Raw genomic sequence first — 27,523 nt, forward strand, 5'->3', positions numbered from 1 at the left:
GGACCTAGAGAATGCATACTGTCCAAAGGCAGAGTCAGGAGTAAACCCAGGGAAGAAGACTATGCAGGTTCAGAAGCAGGCCTGGGATCATTTGGGCAAAGAATTCAGGGCTCTGGGTATATAAAGCGTCATCTACACGTTGGTGGGGAGTGACGTGGACTCTGGAAGGACCATTAGGGTGACCAACCCAGTTTGCCTAGCACTATCCTAGTTTTAAGACTGAAATTTCCACATCCTGACAAAGGCCTCATCAGGATGCTACAAGTCCCAGTTTTTGGCAATAAGTGCAAAAGTTTGGAGGAAAACGCAACACTCAAGTTATTGTCCAAAAAAACCATACCAAACCCGTGATTCCGACTCATAGCAACCTGATAGAACAGAGTAGCGTTGTCCCATAGGGTGTCTAAGGAGCACCTGGTGGATTTGAACTGCCAGCCTTTTGGTTAGCATCCGCAGCTCTTAACCACTGCCCCACCAGGTTTTCCCAAGTCATTGTAGCCTCCCAAAATAAGGGCTGGAAGTAACACTGTTTTTAGTGCCAAATGATATGGAATAGATTATCCGCCTCCCAGAGGCACTGTTACTGATTTTCTCTCTGAGCACTGATTTGTGTTTCACCATAACAGACCATCCATTCACTGTTACTCACTCGAGTGTTATGACTAAAGCGTGCAACTTAAGTGGTTGTAGCCTTGAGTATTAACAGTCTGTTATTCCACAGCTTTGCCTGTAGATTAACTCTTGTGCTTTTTTACTGAGATCTTCAGACCAGTTGCCAGTTATTGTGGGCTTGACTCTGGCTCATGGCGACCCCATGCCTGTCAGAGTAGAAATGTGCTCCATAGGGTTTTCAAAAAAAAAACCCATTGCTGTTGAGTCGACTCGAACTCATAGTGGCGCCATAGGACAGGGTAGAACTGCCCCAGAAAGTTTCCAAGGAGCAGCTGGTGAATTTGAACTGCCGACCTTTGGTTAACAGCTGACCCCTTAAACACCGAGCCACCGGGACCAATCATCTAAAAGTTTAAATAATTAAAAAGAGGACAACTGCATATTGTTTAATTTTTCCTTTTAATTAGTACTGATTGCCACTGGTAACTAGCTTACTGTTGTTTTGATTAAATAGCAGTTAAAAACCAAAAGGCCAAACCCAGTGCCGTCGAGTCGATCCCGACTCATAGCGACCCTATAGGACAGAGTAGCACTGCCCCATAGAGTTTCCAAGGAGTGCCTGGTGGATTTGAACTGCCGACCTTTTGGTTAGCAGCTGTAGCTCTTAGCCACTATGCCACCAGCATTTCCAAATAGCAGTTATGTAGCAAAAAAAAAAAAAAAAAAATACAGAATAGTATATAGTTTCAAATAAACATTTATTTTTTTAAATTTCTATATCATTATTATAACTATTATTATTGTTGTTGTTGTTTGTCCGGTGTGGTTGTGCCCCCAGTTAGCTGTCTAAAAATTTGGTTATCCTGACAGCGAATCCCTTTGGCCCCAAGACTCCTTGCTTTGTAAGGAGGGATATGGCCTGAGAAGGGCCAGAGTCGAAGAGCCTACTGCAAATTGGTTCCCACCGTAGACTGTAAGCAAATTCTCTGCATGATACCTTTAAGAAAGAACCAATTAAAAAAAGAAAGAAAGAAACTGTTCATGGACAATTAAAGGAAAACGCATAATAGAGTTTGGTTTGAAATCTATATAGTTGCCACAGAAGCATGTGGTCCAATAGATTTTGTTTACAAAGGAAATTACTTTGCAAAAAAAAAAAATCATTTATTTTTGATGATGCTTACACTCAAGAACTCATCTTTTAATGTTACTTGGAAGCAGATGTTACACTGCAAAAATTAACTAGAGATTGTATTTCAGAAAGCAGTGATATCCGACTTCTTTATTAAGTTTACTGTTAAGTGAACATGGAGAAAGAAGAGCGTTTCTTTCATTAGCAAAGCAAATAGGACATCTGTGCTCAAGAAAATGCAAGACAAAATTCGGTAAGGGAAATTCACTGTGTGGAAGGAAGAATTGGCTTACAGGTACAGAAGTTCGATATCCTGGATCTTAAATTAGGCAGGATCTCACAGGCTTTAAGAATTTCATGTGTTTCATGGTTTTTTGTTTGTTTTTGGTTAATTTTATTTTAATCTTAACCCTGTTTTGGAGCCAACAGAAAATGAGTATCAGGCTAACAACCAAGGAAGGAGAGCCTGTCTGAGCGTCAGTCTTGAGGTTCTACACTGAAAGTTGAGAGATCTCTGAGACCAGGTGTGAGGTGCCTTGCCCTTCCAGCCCTGGAGTCAGGATAGAATAGAGCCTGTGAGCACCGCAAGCATTACGTGTTAGCCACATTATCTAGCTGTTACTCCCTTTATGTTTTTTGTTTGTATTTAAAGTCATCCCTGAGCCCTTACTAAAGACTCAAACTAATCCTTGCTGGATGCAGGCACAATGTTAAAGAGGATTGAGCACCCGTTGTTATCAGCAATGGTCAGCAGTGAAGGGCAGCCAAGGGGAAGATGGACCTTACAGAAAAGGTTCAAGGCATTAAGGGCTTGTTAACCCTTCCCAGGTGAAGACTCTGCCTACATCCTCAACCTCAAAGCACTGAGCATTTTGCTTTTTTAAAAAATTATTACTAAGAGAGATTATGGTTCCATTAAGGAGCCCTCGTGGTGCAGTGGTTACAGCGTACAGTGGTTTGAACCCATCATCTCCTCCGGGGGAGAAAGATGTAGCAGTCTGCTTCTGTAAAGATTTACAGCCTTGGAAACCCTATGGAGCAGTTCTACTCTGTCCTATAGGGTCGCTATGAGTTGGAATCAACTCCACAGCAGTGTGGGTTTTGGTTTATGGCTCCACTCCACATGAATCACCTAACATAGAGAGCCTTTAGCTGTAAACTAAGCCAGGTTTGTCTGGGGCTGCATTCCTAGTTTCTCTCAGAGGCTCCTATCCAGTCCACTCCCACACCCCTTCCTGGCATCTCTTAGAGAATAGCTACACCCTACACATTTTTGACCTCTTCTCCATCATTAAAAAGGACTCTTCTTCAAGTCGAGAATGTAAGGAATTTACTCTTGTCAGGTATCATGATAACTTACTCTAACTCCAGGTTCTCCTCAACCAGACGCCAGTAAAGGAATCTCAAATGAAGGAAACATCTATGTGTGGGCATAAATTTGATGAACTTTCAAAATAATCACCTAAGTGATACTTACCCCATCTATTTGTAGGACTGGCCCTATACTGTAATCAAAGATGAAACTCCTTGAGATGTGGGAAGAAAACTTGCGTTTTCCTCTACCTCCCCTTGGCTCCTGGCAATAAGGTTGAGTGTCCCGAAGGAAACCATTTTCTGAAGGCAAGAATTTGTATGCCTCTTTCTGTTTTTCCTGATCCAATCTGGGTGTTTATTTATTCTGCAATTATTAAGAAACTACTATGTGCTAGACACTGCAACTGGTTTTGACTGTATCTGGAGAATTTAAAATACATGATTATGGCAATATTCTTCTTGGTTCTTACCATTGTCTTTAAGTGTCATCAAGTAGATTCTGACTCATAGCAACCCCACGTTACACAGTGGAGCATCCCATAGGGTTTTCTAAGCTGTAATCTTCATGGGAACAGGTCACTAGGTCTTTCTCCTGTGGAGTTGCTGGGTGGGTTTGAACCGCCAACTTTGCAGTTGCCAGCCAAGCACTTAACTGTTGCACCACGAGGGCTTCTTATCATTACCTGTTGCCCTGGAGTCAGTTCCGACTCATAGCAACCCTACATTGTTGTTGTTAGGTGCCTTGTAGTAGATTCTGACTTTACAGTGTCCCTATAAAAAAAACAAGAACCCATTGCCATCAAGTCAATTCTGACTCATAGAGACCCTGTAGAACAGAGTAGAACAGCCCCATAGGGCTTCCAAGGAGCGCCTGGTAGATTTGAACTGTTGACCTTTTGGTTAGCAGCCAATATCATTAGGAAACAAAAACTACAAATCCTGGAGATGAGTGTGTCTGTCCTGAAGTCTGACCCTGGGCTGACGAGGCTGCTTCTTTCTGCTTATTATACCTACATATATACACCTGATTAAAAAAAAAAAGGTTTCTGCAGAGTTTCCTGACTTCATGCGTTTCGGGCTTCCTTAGCATTCTCCTCAGAACTTAAAGGTGGGAAAGCACAAGATTCCTACTCCCCTTACTGTTTCATTTCCCTAGACTTGTTTTATTATCCAGATCAAGGAGCTCTTCAGGGAGCATACAGCATTATCACAGTACTGTCATTTACTCAGGAGCTGCTATACGACAATAGTAGCTTTACTTTGCACAAATGAATTGCAAGGTAGATATTACTATTCTCATTTACAAGTCTGATTACAGCGCAACTTGACCAAGGGAAGGTCATGGAAGCTCCGTAGACACATCCAAATTCCCTGAGGGACTGAATTACTGGGATGAGGGCTGTGGACCATGGTCTCAGGGGACATCTATCTAGGTCAATTGGAGTAGCATAGTTTATAAAGGAAACGTTCCACATCCTACTTTGGTGAGCAGCATCTAGGGTCTTAAAAGCTTGTGAGTGGCCTTCTAAGATCTACACTGGTCCCACCTCACCTGGAGCAAGGTTAGAACAAAGAAAACCAAAGACATAAGGGAAAGATTAGTCCAAAGGACAAACAGACCACAACTACCACAGCTCCACCAGACTGAGTCCAGCACAACTAGATCGTGCCCTGCTACCACAACTGACTGCTCTGACAGGGATCACAATAGAGAATCTCAGACAGAGTGGGAGGAAAAATGTAGAAAAAAATTCTAACTCGCAAAGGAAAAAAAAAAAAACAGACTTATTGGTCTGACAGAAACTGGAGAAACCCTAAGAGTATGGCTCAGACACCCTTTTAACTCAGTAGTGAAGTCACTCCTGAGATTCACCCTCCAGCCAAAGATTAGACAGGCCCATGAAACAAAGCAAGACAAAATGGGCACATCAGCTCGAGGGTAAGGACTAGAAGGCAGGAGGGGACAGGGGAGCTGGTAACAGGGAACACAAGTTCAAGAAAGGGAGACTGTTGACATATCATGGGGGCAATCAATGTCACAAAACAATATGTGTATTAATTGTTTAATAAAAAATTAATTTGCTCTATAAACCTTCGTCTAAAATACAGTGAAAAATAAATAAAAATCTGATTACTTTGACTTAGAAATAGTAAGCAAGTCAAATAAGCTTATATTATGAATAAATGGCAGAGAGGGGATTCCAACTTAAGTTTGTCCACTTTCTAAACCCACACTTTTGCCATTTCTTCAAGCTTAAAGTAATATTGCTATATCATCATAATCATAAAAATAATAATAATTATTTCTACCATTAAAAAACAAAAAACAGTTGCTGCCTGTTCCAGTTCACCATGACCCTACGTGTGTCAGAGTAGAACGACTCCATAGGGTTTTCAAGACTGTGACCTTTTGGAAAAAGATCATCAAACTTTTCTCCTGAGGTGCTTCTGGGTAGGTTCAAACTGCCAACCTTTTGGTTAGGAGTTGAATGTTTAACATTTGTGCCACCCGCGACTTCCATTTCTATCACTGATGTGAATATCATTTTTCCCTAGAAATCTCTAGAAAAATGTGTTCTCTTCTATACTGGGAGCTTTATTTTCACCACTGTTCCATAAAGCTAAAAATGGATCCCTCTCTTCCAAGGGGGCATGCCTTGGCACATGAGCTAGGATTTGATTCATCAACAACGAAAACAAAAGCTTTTGTTTGCATTTTCTTCATCCTGTGTATAAGACTTGATGATAACAAAGAGATACGCAAAACATACTCTAAAACTTTGAAAGGCGTAAGTTTGTAAACTTCGCTTCCTACCCCATTTACTATTTATTCCACTTGGTTTATTTGGTTTTACATTTAAAAAAAGACCATTGCCGTGGAGTCGATTCTGACTCATAGTAACTCTATAGGACAGAGTAGAACTGCCCCATAAGGTTTCCCAGAAGCGGCTGGTGGATTTGAACTGCTGACCTTTTGTTTAGCACCCAAATGCTTAACCACTACACCACTAGGACCCAGTTTTGCATTTATTCATCATTTATTGAAAGCTGGCTCTATGTTAGGCTCTGCAGAATTGGATCAGTTGAAAGTAAGCAACGTGAACTGATTCTGTGTTTGCTGTCACTCTAAGGGATGAATCAGGGCCCCATTTAGTCCAGGCCTAGATTCAAAACCTGAAGTGACTATAGCACCCTTTGTTCTAGGTCAAGGGCAGTTGACATTTCATAAGAAATCCAGGTTCTGTCTCACTTTGTGTGCTTCTTCTGGGGTCTTGTAATCCATTCTCTTCACCAAGTACAGGGAGAGAGATACCCAGTTCTGACTTCCCTTTCAGTTCCTAACCCTTAGACATGGTTCTCTCTCCAGTTCAAGGACACACACAGATGGAAGTCACAGTATAATAGCAAATATTTAGTTACCAGCTCCATATACTAGTTCCACATAGTAATTGTGAAGTTCCTTCTATGACGGGTAAACTGTGACTCTGAAAGATTAAACAACTTACTTGTCATAAAATAACTGGCAAAGCTGAAATTCAAACATAGGTTTTACTGATCTTTAAGGCCAGACGTTTATCACTTTCCACCCACTAGCATCCTCAAATGATAATGGTTCATTTTATCGCTATGCAGATGGCGTGGGCCCAGGAAGTTTAAGAAATACAGTATTCTCCCTCCAACTGATTTCTGCACTATGCTCTGGGCCTCACCTCACAACCAAATAACACTTTTATTGAACTTCTCTAGGTGTCAGGCACTATGTCGTCTGTTACTTATATCCACCGTAGGAAACGGATCTTATCATTGACCTTTTACAAGAAATAGGAAGTTAAGGATTAGTCATATTCAGAAATTGATCAAAGCTGCAGTGTTTAAAAAGTGACATAGTCTGAATTCAAACACAGGTAGGCCTTATTCTAAAGTTCACACTCTTACCACCTGAGAATGCAAGTGAGGCGGGATAATATTTTGAGCTACTATCTACTGTTTTTTATCCTTTTTTCCCCACCCAGTCCACTTCCTTGGATCGTGCACACACCCAGCCAGGCGGTTAAGATGGTCTGAGCTTATTGATCCCAAGGCAGGGAAGTTAGAAAGACAAAGCAAAGGGAAATAAATATATCCTTCCTCACTTTGTGAGTTTCAAAATAGATTTTTTAAATTCAGGACAAGGAGAGCAAGGGAAGAAAAAGGGATTTTGAGTAATGAGAGCCAAGGTCTTTTTTTTTTTAAATAATTTTTATTGTGCTTTAAGTGAAAGTTTACAAATCAAGTCAGTCTCTCACACAAAAACCCATATACACCTTGCCACACACTCCCAATTACTCTCCCCCTAATGAGACAGCCTGCTCTCTCCCTCCACTCTCTCTTTTCTGTCCTTTTCGCCAGCTTCTAACACCCTCCACCATCTCATCTCCCCTCCAGGCAGGAGATCCCAACATAGTCTCAAGTGTCCACCTGATCCAAGAAGCTCACTCCTCACCAGCATCCCTCCGCAACCCATTGTCCAGTCCAATCCCTGTCTGAAGAGTTGGCTTCGGGAATGGTTCCTGTCCTGGGGCAACAGAATGTCTGGGGGCCATGACCACCGGGGTCCTTCCAGTCTCAGTCCGACCATTAAGTCTGGTCTTATGAGAATTTGGGGTCTGCATCCCACTGCTCTCCTGCTCCCTCAGGGGTCCTCTGTTGTGTTCCCTGTCAGGGCAGTCATCGGCTGTAGCCGGCACCATCTAGTCCTTCTGCTCTCAGGATGATGTAGTCTCTGGTTCATGTGGCCCTTTCTGTCTCTTGGAGAGCCAAGGTCTTTTGAGTTGAGGCTTTGGCTTAAACCATAGAGAGAAAACTTGGTCCACCCAGACTAGAAAAAGATTTCCTCTCTTATGGTTAGAAGAAGAGGAACACAAACACAGAGAAGTGCACTGGTGAGAGTCTCTGAGAAGAAGCTCTTGGCCCTGTCATGCCCCACCTCCCCATCCTTCCCAGGCCAGGCCAAGCCCTAGGGAACATGGGGCAGTAGGAGTCTTCTACCACACTCCAAAGTAGTTTAAGGATTTGCAACAGGAGGAAGCTGGTTCAGGACTTCTTACCTGGAGCCCTGGGAGCTGACAAGAGTCCGGAATTCTCCTTCTCACCATGGCACTGGATATTGGCTGTCGTGGGGGCTGAACAGATGGCCCCCAGCCAGACTTGCAGTCCTCTAATTCCCCTAGGGGGATGCAGGAACTAGTCAAGTGTTTTTCCAAGTGACATTATAGGACCTCAGGGGCCGAAAAACTTGGAAGGTCTTTTAGACAAGATGAAAGATCCTGCAAGGTCCATTTGACCAGTATCCATATGGGGATGGGGGCTTCTTAGCAGATGCTAGAGCAGAGGCTGATCAATGGTCAGGTTCCACTCCCTAAAGCCATGACACTAGATAGGCCCTCTGGAATTCATGACTGTCTCAGATATGTGTGTGTGCATGGTGGGGGGAAGCCTTAAATTCATGGAGTTTTTTCTAAACTGGCAAGCTTCAGTGTTTTAGTTTTCTACTGGCAGGTGGAATAAGACCTTAAGATAGAAACTACGACAATAAAAACAGTTACATTTATTTGCGCACTGAGCATGTGGGTTTAAAATTTATTCCCACTACGCTTTTCTAGTGCAGTTATTTTGCTCATTTCCATCCAAAGCGTCAATTAATTCATTTTATAGATAGAAACTTCTAGTGTGAGGAGAATCATTCTTCTAAAAATAATGGATGAAAACAAAATAGAATTTTCAAATTATGCACTGTGTGGAAAAGTCTCATTCACCCCCATATCGTTAACTATTCCTTTTTGTACTGGTGACTTCCCAACCCTATTGTCAGTCTCCTCCTCCCTCCACTCGTCTATTTAATCATTTCAACCTCCTGCCAATGATCAACACACATGGAGGGAAAAGAGGTTTGGACTGAGTTCACAAAATCTCTGTTCTCACCCCTAAGCTAGTAAACCAAACCAAACCAAGCCAGCTGCCAATGAGTCACTTTTGACTCATGGCCACTTGATGTGTGTCAGAGCAGAACTTGGCTCCAAAGGGTTTTCAGTGGCTGAATTTTGGGAAGTAAATTGCCAGGCCTTTCTTCTGAGGTGCCTTTGGGTAGAACCTCCAACCTTTTGGTTAGCAGCCAAGTGCATTACCACTTGTGCCACCCAAAAGTCGTATGAAAGGCAAGCCAGAACTCAACAGGAACTTAATGAATTTTTAAATGAATGAATGAATGCACAAATATTTAATTCATTTTTTTAAAGAAATCTACAAGCCAATGCGTCCAAAGGCAATTTTATTTCCTACTTTTGAAAATTCAGTGGAGTTGATATTACTTTTGTAAACAGAACAAGGTACGCTCATTCCTTGGTGGGGTCCTGAATGAGGACGTGTCTAAAGCTTTTTGCTAATAAGTAGTGATCGGTCAGGGAAGGCAAGTTTTGGCACTGTAAATTCTCTTTGAAGACTAACAGGTCTCAACAAAGGAGAATACAATGCTCTAGAGACCAGAAACACAAATAGTGTTGAGATCACTTTTAGATTATTTCGAACAGAATCCTGACCCTCATTCGCCAGGACAACTGCCCTCCAATGGGGAAGAGGATGAGGGAAACCCCCTGTTCTGCATTGCCAGGGGAAAGGGCAGTCCCTTAAAGAGCTGGGTGGAGAATTGACTCTGAAGTCTTATCCCTAACAGTCTTCAGGAAGCTCAGTACTGTAGTTCCTCCTGTGCCTATTTTTTCTAAAGCCTGAGGTGGCCCCGGGAGATGGCTCGGCCTCCTGACCTTTGCTTTGGCTGCAGCTGTGTTGAGGTATTTGGTCACCACAGTGATGTGATAGGTGCGCAGCTCTGCCAGGGCCTCCGTACACTGGTTATAGGCTGTAAGAAGTTGGCAATTTCCTGAGGACAGGGTGTATTCTCTCAGCGAAGGAGCAGAGTGGATTTCTTCTATGAAGGCCTTGTGGGAAGGAGGCATGTAGTCCCTCATTCTGTGCAGAAAGTCACCTGAAAGAAGCAATTCAGAACAGCATCAGAGATCCAAATGGAAGTATAGGAAAGCCCTACTTGCATATCCAGACACTAATGCAGTCGAAACTGTAGCTGCTGTCCTAATGGACACTCCACCTTGCTGGCTTTTTACTCACAGGGTTCAAATACTCAAATGCATATTCTTGATTGTTGCTAGGAGCTGGGGAAGACAAAAAGAAGCGAGCACATCTCGAATAACTGAGTTGCAGCTAGATCTATGAACTAACCTATCCGTGTATATCACACACCTAATGTGAACATTTTTTTTTTAATGTGAACAAAGTCTCTTGCTAGCCTCTATAAAGAATATTCACAAACATAAGGCATAATCAATAAGATGATCTGTTCAAAGGCAATCTTGTTTCCTTTTGAAATCTCCATTGATTTGGGCAAAACTGCTGCAAAAGACTTCTTTGAAGTGTTAAAAAGCAAAGATGTCACCTTGAGGACTAAGGTGGGCCTGCCCCAAGCCATGGTATTTTCAATCATTTCATAAGCATGCAAAAGCTGGGCATGAATAAGGAAGACCAAAGAAGAATTGATGTGTTTGAATTATGGTGTTGGGTGGCATATTGAATAAACCATGGACTGCCAGAAGAATGAACAAATCTGTGTTGGAAGAAGTACAGCCAGAATGCTCCTTAGAAGCGAGGATGTTGAGCCTTCATCTCACTTACATTGGACATGTTATCAGGAGAGACCAGTTCCTGGGGAAGGACATCATGCTTGGTAAAGCAGAAGGCTAGTGAAAAAGAGGAAGACACTCAACGAGATGGATTGATACAGTGGTTGCAACGATGGGATCAAACATGGCAACGATTGTGAGAATGGTGTGGGACCGGGCTGTGTTTCATTCTGTCATGTATGGGGTCACTGTGAGTCGGCGCTGACTTGATAGAACTTAACAACAACAACAAACAGGATGGGGTACACTCATTTGTCTATGGGGTTCTGAATGAGAACCACTTAAGCTGATTAGCTAAATACTCTGGTAAATTCTGTTTCCTAAGTACTTAGATTTGGAAGGAGTGGTTAGAAAGAGGGAAGTTACAGAGTTTGTAAGGGCAAATAAGATAAAGACTAAGCAACTATTTTAGTAATGACCTCTAGAAGTCAAGTTTTTTTTAAAGTTCTATCAATAGATCCTAATAGGAAATCCATTATGTGTTAACATTATGCATGGTAAATCAGCTACTAACATTACCAAATGCAAAATTCCATGAAGAATCATATTCTGGAGAACTGCCTTTTATGGGTGAGACTGGCCTCTACGAGGCCAAGTTCTAGTCATTTTTAAAATTCTAATTCAGCTTGAAAACCCTAGCACGAAGTGTCTTTCTGCAGTTGTCAAATACTTGACTTGATGCTGGCAGGTAAGGAAATGAGCAATTTCAAGTTTCCAATAAGATAGATCTCCCTTCTGGTCTAACTTGATTTGGCTGAAAGTTGCACCATGTTTATGGGGAAGGACTTTAGTGGAGGAACTCATAGGCAGCACCAGCTGGCTACAGACTCATCAACATAATGCCATAGCCTTCGAACTCCAAAGATCTCCCCCTTTTAGAGAAAGGAAGCTACTGCCTCGGGATCCAAATCAAAATCATAGTGAACAGTTGGAAATAACACAAGGGGGTAAGATTTGAAAATGAAAACACAGCTCCTGCTGGGATCTGATATTAACTGACTTGACATGATAACCTATGACAGGTACACAGTTTATTGGTTGACTTGGGGAAATACAGACTTTGCAACGTTTCAATTTACACTTGGTTTTATTAATTCGTAGATATGTCTCTGCTTCAATCTCCCTATTAAAAAAGAAAAATAGCCAGGCTTACCGCTTTCCTTGCTATGGCGAATACCTAAGAATGCATCAAAAGCATGAAGCACTGTGCTCTGAGCAGCACTCCCTCCAGAGTACTTCAGGGGATCTTTTGAGACTCCTTCATATATCAGCCCCACTGGCATTGCTGGATTATCTTTCCATCTAAGGAAAAGTCAGGGAGAAGAAGGGGGTGCTAGGAATTAGTACATTTTCTGATAAGAAAATGGAGAGTGAGCAGAAATGTAAACATGATTTTGGTGGTAATTTTAGGACAGGAGACTGGATATCTTTGCAGGTTGTGTATGTATGTATTATGTTGATGCCAACGTCATGACTGGCCATATAACAAAAGACTACTCTTCCTCATTTAAAGGATTCTTCCAGAGAAGTAATGTTATGTGGAAGGGAATGCTTGGCAGTGGTCTCATGACATACTCTTTGGAGAAATTTAATTTTAAAGATGGTCTCAGCGCTGATGAACAGGAACAATGCAGGGGCTCTGGAACACTCTACTTGCTTCACTAATTTCAACTTTGATGACCTGATGCCTCCAACTCCACAAAAAGCCTCACATATACAACCATGCGAGTACGGGAGTGTGCACACATACACACACTCACGCACACATCCTTGCCTCTCTCCAAAACATTGATAACTATAATAGCTGTCACATTAAGACTTATACTTTCTAAATATTTGACTTTGTAGAAATGACTACCAAATCTTTTGATGAGACCAAAAGTTGCCATCGAGTTGATTCTGACTGACAGCAGCCGTACAGGACAGAGTAGAACTGCCCACAGGGTTTCCAAGGAGCAGCCAGAGGATTTGAACTGCCAACCTTTTGGTTAGCAGCCAAGCACTTAACCACTACACCACCAGGGCTCCTTGTTAATAGTAGGTATTAATAGTAAGAGTGGATAATAAGGGTGGCAACGAAGAGAACAGACTACAACCCTGCAGGTTGACAAAGGCTCATGTGGAAAGACCGAAACTGGGGTTGTTAGTCATGCTCACCTTGAGTAAGCTCTTCCCCTCCCCTCTCCTCTTGTCTCCTTTTTCCCTTCCCTCTCTTGTCTCCTGTCTCTCTGATTCCCTCCCTTCAGCCTTTCGTCTCTGTCTTCCTCTTTCTGCTTGCATTTACTTTACTCTTTTCCTAGTGTCTGACTTTTTACAGAGTCTTGAGCAGTCACGGAGTGTACGTGAGGGACACTATAATATGATAGTAACAATGGCAACAAGAAGAACAGGTTACATTTGTACTTACAATGCTTTATATTTTATATAGCACCTTCACATTTATTTTGCATTTGACCTCTTGTGAGTGGATCAGGGCAGGTCTTTTTCACCCCATTTTACAGATAAAGAAATGAAGACTCAGTGCAGTTAAGTCTCTAATGTCACGTAGCTAGAGAACGAGGAAACCAGAACATGAATCCCAAACTTGTCACTTCCTGTTTTCATTTTCTCAAGAAGCCCACATGTGAATTTCTACTATTACGAAGGAAAGGAATCTTTTCCTCTCATTGCTAGGGACAAGCTACTTTCTCTGTTATATAATTTAAATAATGGGCTTACATTGACGTTTCACCTTCTTCTTGTAATTCTGAAAGTCAGTTTGCTCCAGAGAAGGAAACCACACCACCACACACACACTTCTCTGCTTGCTACACATGCCCTTTTTCTGAGGTAGGAAATGCAACTGACTTGTCTTCGTTTTGAGTTCTTTCCCTCTGGTTTTCACTGGCTAAACAGCAGAGTGGCCTTTGTGGGGAAATAGCGCTCTGGAAAGACAGGAGGACAGAAAGCACAGCTGAGGAAACAAAGACGAAATGTAAAGAGAAGATCCCAATTGTTAAATCGCAGCAGGCCGCACTAGGTAGCTGTGAGGAGTGAGAGCTCTATTTCAGGCAGATAGGGAATTTAATCTCAGCTTCGCTCTTTGATAACTGTGGGCCTTGGATTAGTTCATTAGCCTCTCTGAGCTGCTAGCAGAATGAAAGGGGCTCCGGATATTATAGGACAGATTTTGTGACTTGTCAAAGTCAGGACACTGGTCCAATAAAATCGCTGAATGAATGTTACAGGGAAGAAACAATGAAGACGTGACTGCTATTGGGAAGTAAAGGGACCAAACACACACAGACATACTTGTTCATAGTTTTCTTGGTAATCTGGTTGATGATCTTATGAAGTCATTTCAGTCTCTTGCACCCGTTCCTTCCCATCTTGAGGACTTTAGAAGTTGGATGTTCGCAGAGGTCAACCTTTGGCCTTCTCTAACTACTTTCACTCCCTGAATGATCGTATCTAGTCTCATGGATTTAAAAGAACTAAATTCTGACCATTCGCAAGTTTATACCTATATTGTTGTTAGTTGGAAACCCTGGTGAAGTAGTGGTTAAGAGCTATGGCAGCTAACCAAAAGGTTGGCAGTTCGAATCTACCAGGTGCTCCTTGGAAACTCTATGGGGCAGTTCTACTCTGTCCTATAGGGTCGCTATGAGTCGGCATGGACTCAATGGCAATGGGTGGGTTTTGTTGTCAGTTGCCTTCTAGTTGATTCTGACTCAAGGCAGCCCCATGTGTGCAGAGGAGAGCTGCTCCATGAGGTTTTCAAGGTTGTGACCTTTTGAAAGCAGATCATCAGGCCTTTCTTCCAAGGTGCCTCTGGGTGGGTTCAAATTGGCAACGTTTCGGCTAGTAGTTGAGCACTTAACCATTTGTGTCGCTCGGGGATTCCTGTTTACACCTCCTGTTGAACCTTTCCCAATACTCCAGAGTCATATATCCAACTGTCTCTTTGATATCTCGACAGGAACCAAGGTGTTTCAAATTGATTTCCAGATATCTCCTACCCTTTGCCAAACTCATTTCTCCTTTAGGCTTCCCTGTCAGAGTCAACGGGAGCACCATTCTTCCAGGGAATTCGGCCAAAAGCCTTAGGATCACCTTTGACTGATCTTCTTCTTTTTCTTTCCACAGCTAATCAAATAGCAAGCCCTAGTCAAGTTTTCTTCAAAATATACCCCAGATCTGACCATCTCCTAACACCTCCACTCCTCCCACTCTAGTCTGAGCCCACCACTCTGGATTGTTATAACAACTCCTTAAATACTTTCCCTGCTTCCAACTCTGCTCTCAAATAATTTATTTTCCACATAGCAGATAGAGTGATGGTTTGGAACTGAAGGCAGATCACATCATACCTCTTCTCAAAACTTGTCAACTTTGTTTATCTCACTTAGAAAAGAAACCAGGAAGTTCTACATGATCTCATCCTCTACTATCACTCTGATCTCATCTTGTATCACTTACCCCATGCCAGCCTTGCTGGCCTCAGTGTGGCTGTCCTGCCATAACAAACTTGCTCCCACTGAGGGTCATTGCAATCGTTGTTTCTTTTGCTTGGAACAAGTATCTAGGTGGCTCACTCTCTTACATGTCTGCTCAAAACTCACCTTAATGGTATGCCATTCCTGGATCACACTAAATAAATTAGAAACCCCTAACATTCCCTAATACCCTGTATTCTACCTTACATTTCCCTATATTGCTTATTGGTGTACCGTGCATTGTGTGATATTCGATTTTATTGTATTAACTTGTTCATTTTATTCATTGTCTCCCATTATTAAGATGTAAACTCCACAAGGAATGAGTTGTTTAGTTTCACTATTCTCAACAACTACAACTGTGTCTGCCCTGTGGTAAACAGTCACTAAATATCTGATGAATGAATGACAGTCTAAAAATCTGTATTATATATTCATAATATGTAGACCCAAGTGTCATTTCTTGAAAGAATTTGGTCAGCTGAAAAAAACCACCAGACGTCTCAAATGGCCTAAGCAACACCAATCAATCTCCAGTCAGTTCCCCAACCTAAGCTATGTTGAAACTACATAGAAGTTGCTGGACAGAACACCAGGTTGTAAGTAAAACAAAACCAAAGAAGGGCATTATTTTCAAAACCTATATTCTCCAGCTATCATAAGATTAGTCTGAGGAAGGAAATCAGGTTTCTCTGAGCAGCCTGTGGATTGCTCCCATCCACTCTCAGGCCCAGACCACTGTGTGCTAAGGAAAGAAACTAGTTACTTTCAAATATTGTTAGGCAAGGTTATTTTTAGCTTTTTATGTAGTATATTTCAAGCAAGCCCAAGAAAAGGGGAAGTTTTAACAGAAAAAAAATACGACATGAGGTATTTTTCCACAGGGGTCAATAACTTCCTTGAATTGGTCAAGAAAATTTAATGTGAGTCAGAAATGAAGGGAATATGTTTCATCTACATAGTCTCTCAATTCTCCTAAGCAAAATGTTTTAAAAATATATAAACAAAATTACAGACCAAACATAGGGCAACCTTATTGAGAATTCTAAACAATGCTGATATTTTTGGCAAGCTATTTTTTTTTTTTTTTTTTATACTTATCAAGGAAACCCTGGTGGCGTCATGGTTAAGTGCTATGGCTGCTAACTGAAAGGTTGGCAGTTTGAATCCACCAGGCACTCCTTGGAAACTCTGTGAAGCAGTTCTACTCTGTCCTATAGGGTCGCTATGAGTCGGAATCAATACACTTTGGATTTAGTGCTGACAATTTAGTTTAGCTACATGGGGGATGTTTTTGAAGATCAGAAACAGAGAGGGGTCATTTATTCAGATTCCAGATAAAATATATCACTGATCTAGAACTTATTTTAATATAACAGTCACTATCTTGTGCCCTCCTGTTTTTGCTGCTGTTATTGGATACTGTTGAGTTGATTTGGACTCAGCAACCTCATGCAATAGAGTAGAACTGCCTCACAGGGTGTTCTAAGCTATAATCTTTATGGGAGCAGATCGCCAAGTCTTTCTCCTGTGGAGCCAGAGCCAATAGGTAGGTTGGAACCACCAACCTTTTAGTTAGTAGTTGAGTGCTTAACTATTATATTACCAGGGCTCCTTCTAGTTCTGAAAATTTCAGAATATGTAGTAGTAGGTCTTTATCAGTTGCCTCTGGTTTAAGGAAGAAGTAGAACTTATTTATTCCCTAGAGGCTATTGTGGGGTAGAATTCTAAAACTGCTCCCCATCCCCCATCCAAGATATCCCACTCGAATCCCCGGGATGTTAATATAAATGAGTTGTGATGTCCATGAATATGATATTTTCTAGGTAAAAGGAGCTTTTCAGATGTAATTAAGGTTACTAATCAGTTGACCTGAAGAGGGGACGTTATCTTGGATTATACAGGTGATTATAGTTTTTTTTGGGGGGGGGTATATCTAATTATACAGGTGGATTATATCTAATCACACGAGACCTTTAAAAACAGAGAGCTTTTCTTGGAGAGAGACAGAAGAAGTTGGAGAAATTTACTAGAAGCATTTGAAGCACCATTGCTGAGATGGAGAGAACACATAACAAGGAGTACAGGTGGACTCTAGAAGCTGACAGCAGCTCCTGACTAATAGCCGAAGAGGAAATAGAGATCTTCGTTCGACAACCTCAAGGAACAGGATTATGCCAGCAACATGAATGAGTTTGCAAGTAAATTCTTCCCTAGATTCTTCAGATAAGAGCCCAGCCCAGCAGACACTTTGGCTTAACTCTTGTGAGGCCCTAAGCAAAGTAACCAGCTGAGTTTGCCTGGGCTTCTGATCTACTGAACTGTAAGGTAATAAATGTGTGTTGTCTTAAGCTGCTAAATTTGTGATAATTTGTTATGCAAAAACAGAAAACTAATATAGATTTAAATATCAAAATAAAGCACAAAGAGATTTTTCTAGATTTGTGCTTCCTAAATCCCAGCCTATTTCTGCAGCTACTCTAAACATGGTATATGATAGCATGAACTTTAAAAAAAGAACAGCCTTGTTTTTCCCTCTTGTCTAACCCTACCAAAGTATATCTGCATGTCTTGCTTAATATTTGTTTCTAGATACTCTATTTTAGAATCAGATCTTCATCTTGAGCCTCACTACATGCAAAGAATACGGAGAACATGACATGGTCTATGGCACACATAACCTCTTTGGGAAAGGCTTCCAAAAGGAAGGGGTGCTGGTTTACATGGAAAGCCTAAATTTTGAGGCACACTCCCAACTCCATTTCTCCAATTTATTCTTTCTTACCTATCACTCTCAAAGAACTTTCTTGCTACTTTCTCCCTACAATAAAGATTTCCACCCAGGTTGGCCTCCCCTTACAGTATCACGCACTCCAAACCTACCCAACCTACAGAACATACTTAGTATATGTTTTTACTTCCTTTTTGCACCAATGGGATATGTCACTAATAGATTCTAGCATTTGGCATGCCCTTTGCTATTTCCAGAACAGCTTTAGAATCTTTCTCTTGATAGCATTTCAGGCATCTCCTAATTATCAAAATGGCACACTAGATGTTATCTATTTTTTGCAATTTTCACCTAACATATACACCATCTCCATATTTTACTTATCACCATTAAAACAAACAAACAAACATAGTTCTCTCAGTTAATGAATACGAAAGCAATCTGATTAAAACATGTCAAGGTAGGAATGTAGGAATGACTACTATATTTAAAAGAAGAAATGTATCTGAAAGAAGGGTTTTCTGTCTGGAGAAATGTCAGGCCTGTGACAAAAGAACATCTGCAAATATGAAAAACTGGTTTGGGGCAATTCTTCCAGGAGTATTAGCTAATGCTTTCATGCTATTGTCTATTCCTCCAATTCAACCCTCTAGATCAAAAGGGGAGAGAGAATGGGTACAAGCAATAACGCTATGTGGATGGCGTCTTGGGCTTTCTTTCCTTCTTTTGTTTTTTGCTGTCACCAAGTTGAGGTTCTAGAAAAGTGAATATAAATGGATCTAATATGATGGCCTAAAGAACAATCATTCAGAACAAAAATATTAACCTCCAATGTCATTCATCATCCAGAGGATATCCCACTTCTTTCATCCAAGAGTGGACGCAAGTAATTACTCTGCTAGCAAGGGTTACGTGGTGTGTTTCTTACTCCAGGAAGCTTCTGTCTGCTCTTTCCCCATGCAGAAAAACAGTTGAACTATACTTACCCAGAGAGAAAGATCCGGATGACTGCATAAAATATGTCTGGATCTACATAATCTGGAGAAGCAATCAAAATATGAACTTTACTACAAGCACAAAAAGGAATTGGTTCCACATGCAGGCCCTGCTGCTTTCCTGAGGCTGCCTCCTCTATCTGATCTGCACTCAGACCTTGGAATGAAAGCAGAAGCAAGAGGGGGCTGGAATGTTCCCTTCTGTAGTCCCCCTCACCGGTGCTTTCAGAACTTTTAAACTCTTCCATATGCTGCCCTTTTCTATTTGTAGAACTTCCCTTTTCTGTGCTTAACATCAACAAAAACAAAAAGATCAAGGCCATCTTTAAAAATGTAATATTTTAAACAGACATGATGTCTGAGAGAATGTGGGAAAGGAAGAGGAGAAAAGCAGTGAGAAAGCATCACGTCTTCCAAGGCTTTCCCAGGAGAGGGAAACTAAAGTCATCCATGCTCAAGTGAAGCTCTGTTTAGTCAACAAAGGAAGAAGGAATGAGTGTCCCTTGTCCCTTGTCCCGGGACGGCCACACCAGGTCAGGTATAGGCTCATTTAGCTCTATTCTTAGCTGCATTCATTAATCTGTGTGGCTTTTTTTCTTTTTTTGAATCTATGCCAATTCCTGGGTATAACTGATTCTACTAGATATTAGCTTGTTTATAAGGAAACATTCCTGTTCTTTTGTGCTAAACTTCTTAGTGACAAATTTGAAGGTTGTTCTCTCTTCTTCATATAATGAGAACCCTAAATATTCTGTGATCTGGTATATATTTATCTTACCTATATTCCTGCCTGTGTCCCTTTGCTTCTGATGGAAAAAGAAACGTCTTTTTATTGAGGCTTATAAATGCCATCTCCATACAATCATTTCCTTTTTCTCTACCACCACAACTAGCCTCCGGACCCCCATCTCTTCCTCCTGCTCCTCATTTTCTCTGAAGCCCTCTAGGCCCACTTGAATCATGTCTTCATTCAGCACCAGAACCAAAAAAAAAAAAAAAAACAAATCCATTGCCATCCAGTCGATTCCGACTCATAGCAGCCCTATAGTGACCTTATAGGACAGAGTAGAACCACCCCACAGAGCTCTCAGGAAGCAACTGGTGGATTCAAACTGCTGACCTTTTGGTTAGCAGCCAAACTCTTAACTGCTGTGTCACCAGAGCTCCTTGTTTAGCACCAGGGCTCCTTACTGACCCCACGTGGTACTCCAATCTCTCTGGTCTTCTGTGACAATGTCCCATGTGCTAGAGTTTTCTCTGGGCTCTACTTCTGGGCCCTTCCCATTTGGTGGTTTGTTCGTACAGAAACCGCTAAACATTCTTTACAAGTTTTGGCTGAAGCAGGAATGATTGGCAACACTTTAATAGTTTATCCAACTTAACAGTTTTAAGGAGAAAAAAATTAAATGATAATTTCAAGATATAAAACTAAAATTATAAAATTCAACACCCATTCATGATCAAAATAAACAAAATTTTAGCAAATTAAGAGTAAGATGAAACAGTCTTAAACTAATAAAGGGAATCTATAGAAATTCTATAGTACATATTGTACTTAAAAAAATTTTTTTTTTAATTGTACTTAGCAGTGAAATATTAAAACATTTCCTTTAAAACGTGGAACAAAATGAAGCAATAGCACTTCCATTCAGCATTGTGTTGGAGATCCCAGCCAAAAGGAAGAAGAAAGAAAGAAAAATTAAGACTATTGTAAATGAAGAAACAAAACAACATTATTTCCAAATTCTATCATTTCTATATAGAAAACCTAGGTAACTTACATATAATTATTAGACTTAATAACAGCATTTAGTAAGGTGTGGGATTCAAGATTAATACTCAAATATCAATTTCATTTCTATAAACCAGCATCAAACAACTAAAAAAAAAAAAAAAGAGGTAGTTAAATCGAAAGATACCATATACAACAGGAAGAAAACCATAAAGTAACTGCAAAAAAAACAAATGTGTGAGCCCCTTACGTATGTATGAAATTATAAAATAACCCTTGAAAGAAATTAAAGATGAGCTAATAAATGAAAAGGTATGTTCTCGTATACAATGCTCATGGACAAGGAAACTTATATCCAAATCTAAAACAAGAAATATACCTAAGAGAATGGTTCTCCATCTGGATAAATTTTAGCCCATGTGACAAAAGAATGCCTGGCAATATGAAGAAATAGTTTGGAGTAGTTTATCTCTTCCAAAAACCTTAGACTGATATTTTTATGCTGCTGTCTACCTCTTCACCTGCCTGATCATAAGAGGAAAAAATTAGCCATAATATCAAAATCATGTAATTTTTCTCCAAATGAATATACAGATTTAATGCAATTCAAGTAATATTCCCAAATGAGATATATTTCTTTTTGTTTTGTCTTGTTTTTCTGATGGAACTATCTGACAGCACTGTACTTCAGGATAGACATTGAAATTTTCTTTTTGACAATGAACATGATACCATTCCTCTTCAATTTATCCTTCCCAGAATACCATATGATTGTCTGATTCAAAATGGTCGATACCAGTCCATTTCAGCTCACTAATGTCTAGGTTATTGATCTTCAAGCCTTCCATTTCATTTCTTACAACTTCCAATTTTCCCAGATTCATGCCTTGTACATTCCACATTCCAAGTATTAATGGATATTTGCAAGTGTTTCTTCTCATTTTGAGTCATGCCACATCAGCAAATGAAGGTCCTGAAACTTTACTCCATCTACATCATTAAGGTTGACTCTACCCTAAAGAGGCAATTCTTCCCCAGTCATATTTTGAGTGCCTTCCAACCTGAGAGACACATCTTCCAGCACTATACCAGACAGTATTCTGCCACTATCATAAGGTTTTCACCGGCCAATTTTTTTTTCGGTAGTAGACTACCAGGTCATCTTTCCCAGTCTGTCTCAGTCTGGGAGCTCTGCTGAAACCTGTCTGCCATGGGTGACCCTGGTAGCATTTGAAATGCTAGTGGCACAGCTTTCAGCATCATGGTAATATGCAAGTCACCACAGTACAACAAACTGACAGACTAGTAGTGGAAATAAAAGCTAATGCCAAAAAAAAAAAAAAAAAAAAAAACCAAGTAAAGGAAAACATGGTATCAAATAAAATTAAATTAAAAATAAAATAGTCTGTGGTCAGATCATAATGGATCTTATAGAACAGGTTAAGTATTTTAGCCTTATCATTAGAATAATGAACAAATCAAATTCCTATTGGTCCAATAGGAATACCATGTGATCTACACATTTAGTATCAAATTTCTACTAGTGGAATTTCAAAAAGTAGGAAAAAACATAGATGCAATTAATAGCAATAATATATTTTATGTAACCCCAGATATCCAAATATTATCATTAGAGGTTTTTTTTTTTTTTTTTTGTAATACATCCTTGAAATTCTGTGTACACATTTAAACACTTAAAAATTTTATTTGACTAAGATACAACTATTGGTCTTTACTCGTCTCGAGCAAATAAGAAAGAAGGAAACCAAAGACTCAAAGAAGAAACTAGTTTATAGAACTAATAGTCTGTATAGTCTGTAATAAAGGGAATCTAGAGAAATCCTATAGTACATCTGGTACTTAGCTGTGAAAAACTAGATGGTACCCAGCTACCACTATCAACTGTTCTGATCAGGGCCACAATAATAGATGGATCCTGATAGAAGGGGAGAAAAATGTGGAACAGAACCTCAAATTCTTAAAAAGTTCTAGACTTACTGGACTGGCTGAGACTGGAGGACTCCCTGAGACTATTGCCCTGACATACTCTTTAAGCCTTTAACCGAAACCATCCCTTGAGATCACCTTTTAGCTAAATAATAGATTGGCTCACAAAATAAAGAATATTACCCATGAGTACAGTCCTCCTTAAAAAAACAAAAAACTGTATGAGACCAAATGTGAACAATTACTTTAAAACAAAGATGGGAAGGCAAGGGGGCAAGGAAACCAGATTAATGGAAACAGAACAATCAGGATAGAAATAATGAGAATGTTCACACATTGTGAAGAATGTCAACAATGTCACTGAACAATTTGTGTAGAAATTGTTGAATGGGAGCCTAAACTTCTGTGTAAACCTTTTCTGAAAACACACCAAAATATATATATTTTTAATTCTATTTTACACTTACAGCCTATTTCATTTAGGTGCTAAATTTTCAATAATTACATGAAATATACGCTTTTACTAAAACGATAAAGTTATATTTAGCAGAAAATTATTTTACTTACACTGATTCCATTTTTAAGTTTCAATTAATTAAAAATAACAGAAACTAAAAATTCAGTTCCTTAGTTGCAGCAGCCAAATTTCAAGTGTTCAACAGCCAGCCACATGTGACTAGAGGCTACTGTATTCGGCTGTGCCGGGAATAGTTGAAAAGCTTTAGGAGCGAAAGTGATGCAATATGATCTGCACATTTAAAAGTTTACCCCAGCTGCTGTGTAGAGAATGAATTAGACTAGGTTAAGAGCAGACAAAGCAGAGGATTTAGAAGACTACTGCAGAAGTTCAGGCAAGAGATGATGATACCAGGTCTAGATCAAGTGATGATGGAAACAGAGAGAGCAGAGACGCAAATAAAATTAACATTAAGGAAAGAGACTAGTTTGTGATAATGGAGTATTAACTGGAGCCCTGGTGGCACAGTGGCTAGAGAGCTTAGGCTGCTAGCCAAAAGGTCAGCAGTTTGAATCTACCAGCAGCTCCTTGGAAACCCTTAGGGTAGTTCTACTGTGCCCTGCCATTAACCATCACCATGGAGTCAATTCTAACTCATAGCGACCCTACAGGACAGAGTAGGACTGCCCCACTAGAGGGTCGCTATGAGTTGGAATCGACTCAACAGCAACGGGTATGCCTTTTTTTATACTCCCTTTGAAAAAAATTTTTTTAAAAAAACTGAATAAATTATGAAGATGTCTTCATAAAGACATCAAAAAGCAGAAACGGCAATAAGGAGCCACCAGGTAAAAACCTAAGGGAAAGCAAGAACCAGAAAAGAAGGCAGAAACTGGAGTGGCAAAGCTACTTTTTCCCTGAAGGCATTTTCCAATCCGGGGACACTCGGGTTCTGGCTTTATGGGTTTCTCCATATAATAAGAGCCAGAAATAAGGCACTGGACCCAGCTATGCCGAGGAATTTTACATGACACCATTCTCATATTAAGCTGGGAGCCCCAAAAGCGTATAATCTGATGGTCAGTGTGAATTAGAGATCCTCCCCTCCACGCCTGCCAGTCACCTCCAGAACAAATGAAGGTTACCTTAGTGCTGAGTGGAGCAGGGTTAAAAAAAAAATCTGTCCCTGAGAAGTTATGACCATTTTTGCACATTTCCTTCCAGGTTCCATTGCCTGATTGGCATATGGGTCCTCAGTTGCCTGATTAGTACACAGGATTTCACTTGGTGACTTAATTTAAGGTGGTTGAGGAAGGCCCTCAACAAGGTAGATTGACACAGTGGCTTCAACAATGGGCTCAAGCATAACAACGATTGTAAGGATGGCGCAGGACCGAGCAGTGTTTCATTCTGTTGTGCATAGGGTCGCTATGAGTCAGAACCGACTTGACGGCACCTAACAACATAACAACAATGTCCTCCAGAACCAGGAAGATTCAAATACAAATATTTCTTTTCCCTAATCCCTGAAGATTGCTTACAAATGATTTTTCAAGGGCAATAGGCATCAAGCAGTAAAAAATAAGACAAAAATAAAAAATAAATAAAGGAGAACAAGCAGTGAGAATCAGCAGGAAAAAAAAAAAAGGAAAGAACAGAAATAGAATTTTCAAAAATTTTAAAGAAGCATAATGAAGCCTAAGCAGAACTAACTGAACAATATGACAGAAAAAGAGGAAATCTTAAAAAGAGTCAAAGGGAAAAGATAGATTACCTTCAAAGACTGATAGATGGACAGATAACTTTTCAGTAGTGACGATGGGAAATGGAAGATATTCAACAGATGTCTTCAATATCTAAAGAATATGATTGCTGGCAAAGACATTCTTTAGGAATTAGAGTGAAATAAGGCAAGTTTTAGATGGAAGTATTCACTACCAGTAGACTCTCACTAGAGTAAATCCTAAAGGCAGCATAAATGAGTGAAAAGGAGTGAAGAACAAAGCAAGTTGATAATATACAGGTAAATTGAAGTCAACCTTAACTATGTAAAACAATAAGAATCACATCTTGTGGAACTTGAGATAGTTTTGATGCATGATATACAATTGATGGTCTTCTTTACATCTCTGAGGAATCTTCTGTAAGTGTTTATATTACTCTTCAGTGCTTCGAGTGTTGGTTTTATGTATGTATGTCTGTCTATGTGTTTCCATATTTGGTGTTTTGACATTATAAAAGTGGATTTAAAGTATGAGATGATAGCTCGAATGGTTTAGGTATATTCAGGCCAGGACCCTGGGTGGCACAAATAGTGTGTGCTCAACTACTAATGTAAATGTTGGCGGTTCAGACCCATCCACCAGTGCCACAGAAGAATGGCCTGGCAACCTGCTTCTATAAAGATTACAGCCAAGAAGACCCTATGGAGCGGTCCTACTTGTAACACACAGGGTCACCAGGAGCCATAATTGACTTGACAATAACCAGTGCCTGATTATAATTACAGATTACTGTGTGTAATAAATCCACAAGTGAAGACAACTTTAGAAATGTGAATGTGATTAATTATTGTCTGGAATTTAGTCGAGGAGAATTCCAGCATTAATTATTTTCCATTTGGGTTTAGACATAAGTTTCCAACCTAAGAAAGGAAAGTCCTCAGATAAAATTAAGTGAATTAATCAGAAGGAAATTGTAGCAAAATTCACACTTGTTTTAGCATCAATTTACTGATTAAGAAATACAATTTAAACACATACACCAAATTATTAGAAGAAAATATTTAGACTCCTCGTGACCATTAAAAGAAAAATTCTCATAACTACCAGTGGGTCAAGGAGAAAGTAGAAATTCTGTTGATTCAGGAAAAAAAAAAAAAAACACAAGGCAAAAATTTCCTTGTTTTTTCAGAGAAGAAAATCTCTCCACTTTTCTGGGGAGAAAATGAATTCTCAGATAACAGGGGCTATCAAGAAACATGCCAAAAAACATATCTGACAATTATTTAGATACTTGAAAATCTGAAAATAGTTTAGCCTCGCAACTGACCACAAAGCTCAGAACTGGCTAGGCTCTATGTAGACCATCAATTTAAAAGAAATGGTAGACCTGTACCCTGCAGGTACTCAGTGCTGACAAGCAAAAAAGCAATGGCAAGTTGAGATGGGGTATAGCTGGTGTTTTTAGTACTTCTACGGAGTTCTGCCTACAGGCAGTCAGACTGGGAAACACAGAGTAGTTTTATTCTGGAATCAGTAGTGAGACCTGTGTAAACTGTGAAGTGAGAATCATGGGTGGGCTGGGCAAAAGCTTAGTGACTTAGGTCACAGTATGTTGGTCCTTAGAAATGCCCATTGCAGCCTTAAAACAAGGGGTATCTTCTATACTGGCTTGAGCATACCTTCAGGCTTCCATGTCTGGAAAAGAGGCATCTAGGCAGATAGGGAATAGAGTTTATGATTCTTGCTAAAGATGGGCTCAAAGAAAAGGAAATGTTTGGCAAGATGTGTTCTTGGGAATGAAAGCTGAGGAAGAAGTCCAGCTGAACTTCTATTTATCATTCAGAGGGGAGTTAACAACTATAAACCAAAGACAATGACTAAAAAGTATGTGTGTTTCCTTAAACCTCAGTTTCTAGTATGTGTTCTTATTGTTATAACTATATTTATCTGGTTTCTATTGCTGCGTAACTAACCACTCCAAATTGAGTGGCATAAACAACAACTTTACTATGTTCTTGGATCCTGTGAGTCAATTTGGACAAGAGTCAGTAGGGATGGCTTGCCTCTGCTCCAGTGTCAGTGGCCTCAGTTGGGAAGCATTGGATTGAGGGTGACTTGAAGACTGGAGCGTAGAATCATCTGAAAGCCCATTTCCTCCCATGCCAAGTGCCAGTTGGAGAACACACAAATGGACTCTCCATGTGGTGTGGCTTTCTCACAAGATGGTGGCCTTGGGGCAAGTGAGCTTCTTCCATGGTGACTCAGTTACAAGATTAAAGCTCTATCACCTTTTCTAGCTTTGCCTCAGAAGTCATGTAATGTCAGTACACTGCATTCTATTGACCAGAAGCACGTCACAAGCCCAACCCACCTATGTCTGAGGGACATAGACTCCACCTCTTGATGACAGGGGTGTCAAGAACACACTGTAGAGGAGCAGGTATGCAGAAGATATTGCAACCATGTTTAGAAAATACAGTCTGATTTCAAAAGAAAAAAACACTGTTGGGTTCATTCCAACTCACGGCAACCCAGTGTTCCAGAGTAGAACTGTCCCTCAGGGTTTTCAAGGCTGTAATCTTTACAGAGGCAGATCACCAGGTATTTTTTTCCCGGCACTGCTGGGCGAGTTTGAGTGCAGTTTGCACCACCTAGGGACTTTAGAGATCTTTGGAAA

The 27,523-nt window shown here is 40.3% G+C and overlaps 1 protein-coding gene across 3 annotated transcripts in view; it reads right to left on the reverse strand.

Moving 5' to 3' along the window:
• Positions 1-1,451: 1,451 nt before the first annotated feature.
• IDO2 (indoleamine 2,3-dioxygenase 2) overlaps positions 1,452-27,523 on the reverse strand; it is a 113,487-nt gene continuing 87,415 nt past the window's right edge. For all 3 annotated transcript variants that reach the window (XM_010592549.3, XM_064272791.1, XM_064272790.1), the window contains exons 8-10: positions 18,978-19,029; positions 11,939-12,087; positions 1,452-10,076 (exon numbers count right to left, since the gene is read on the reverse strand). In XM_010592549.3, the coding sequence (XP_010590851.1) occupies positions 9,721-10,076; positions 11,939-12,087; positions 18,978-19,029 (557 nt within the window). In that variant the 3' untranslated portion in view covers positions 1,452-9,720. The remainder of the gene's footprint in view (positions 10,077-11,938; positions 12,088-18,977; positions 19,030-27,523) is intronic.

The sequence above is a fragment of the Loxodonta africana genome, chromosome 19 (assembly GCF_030014295.1).
Source record: "Loxodonta africana isolate mLoxAfr1 chromosome 19, mLoxAfr1.hap2, whole genome shotgun sequence".
Taxonomy (NCBI): Eukaryota; Metazoa; Chordata; class Mammalia; order Proboscidea; family Elephantidae; genus Loxodonta; species Loxodonta africana.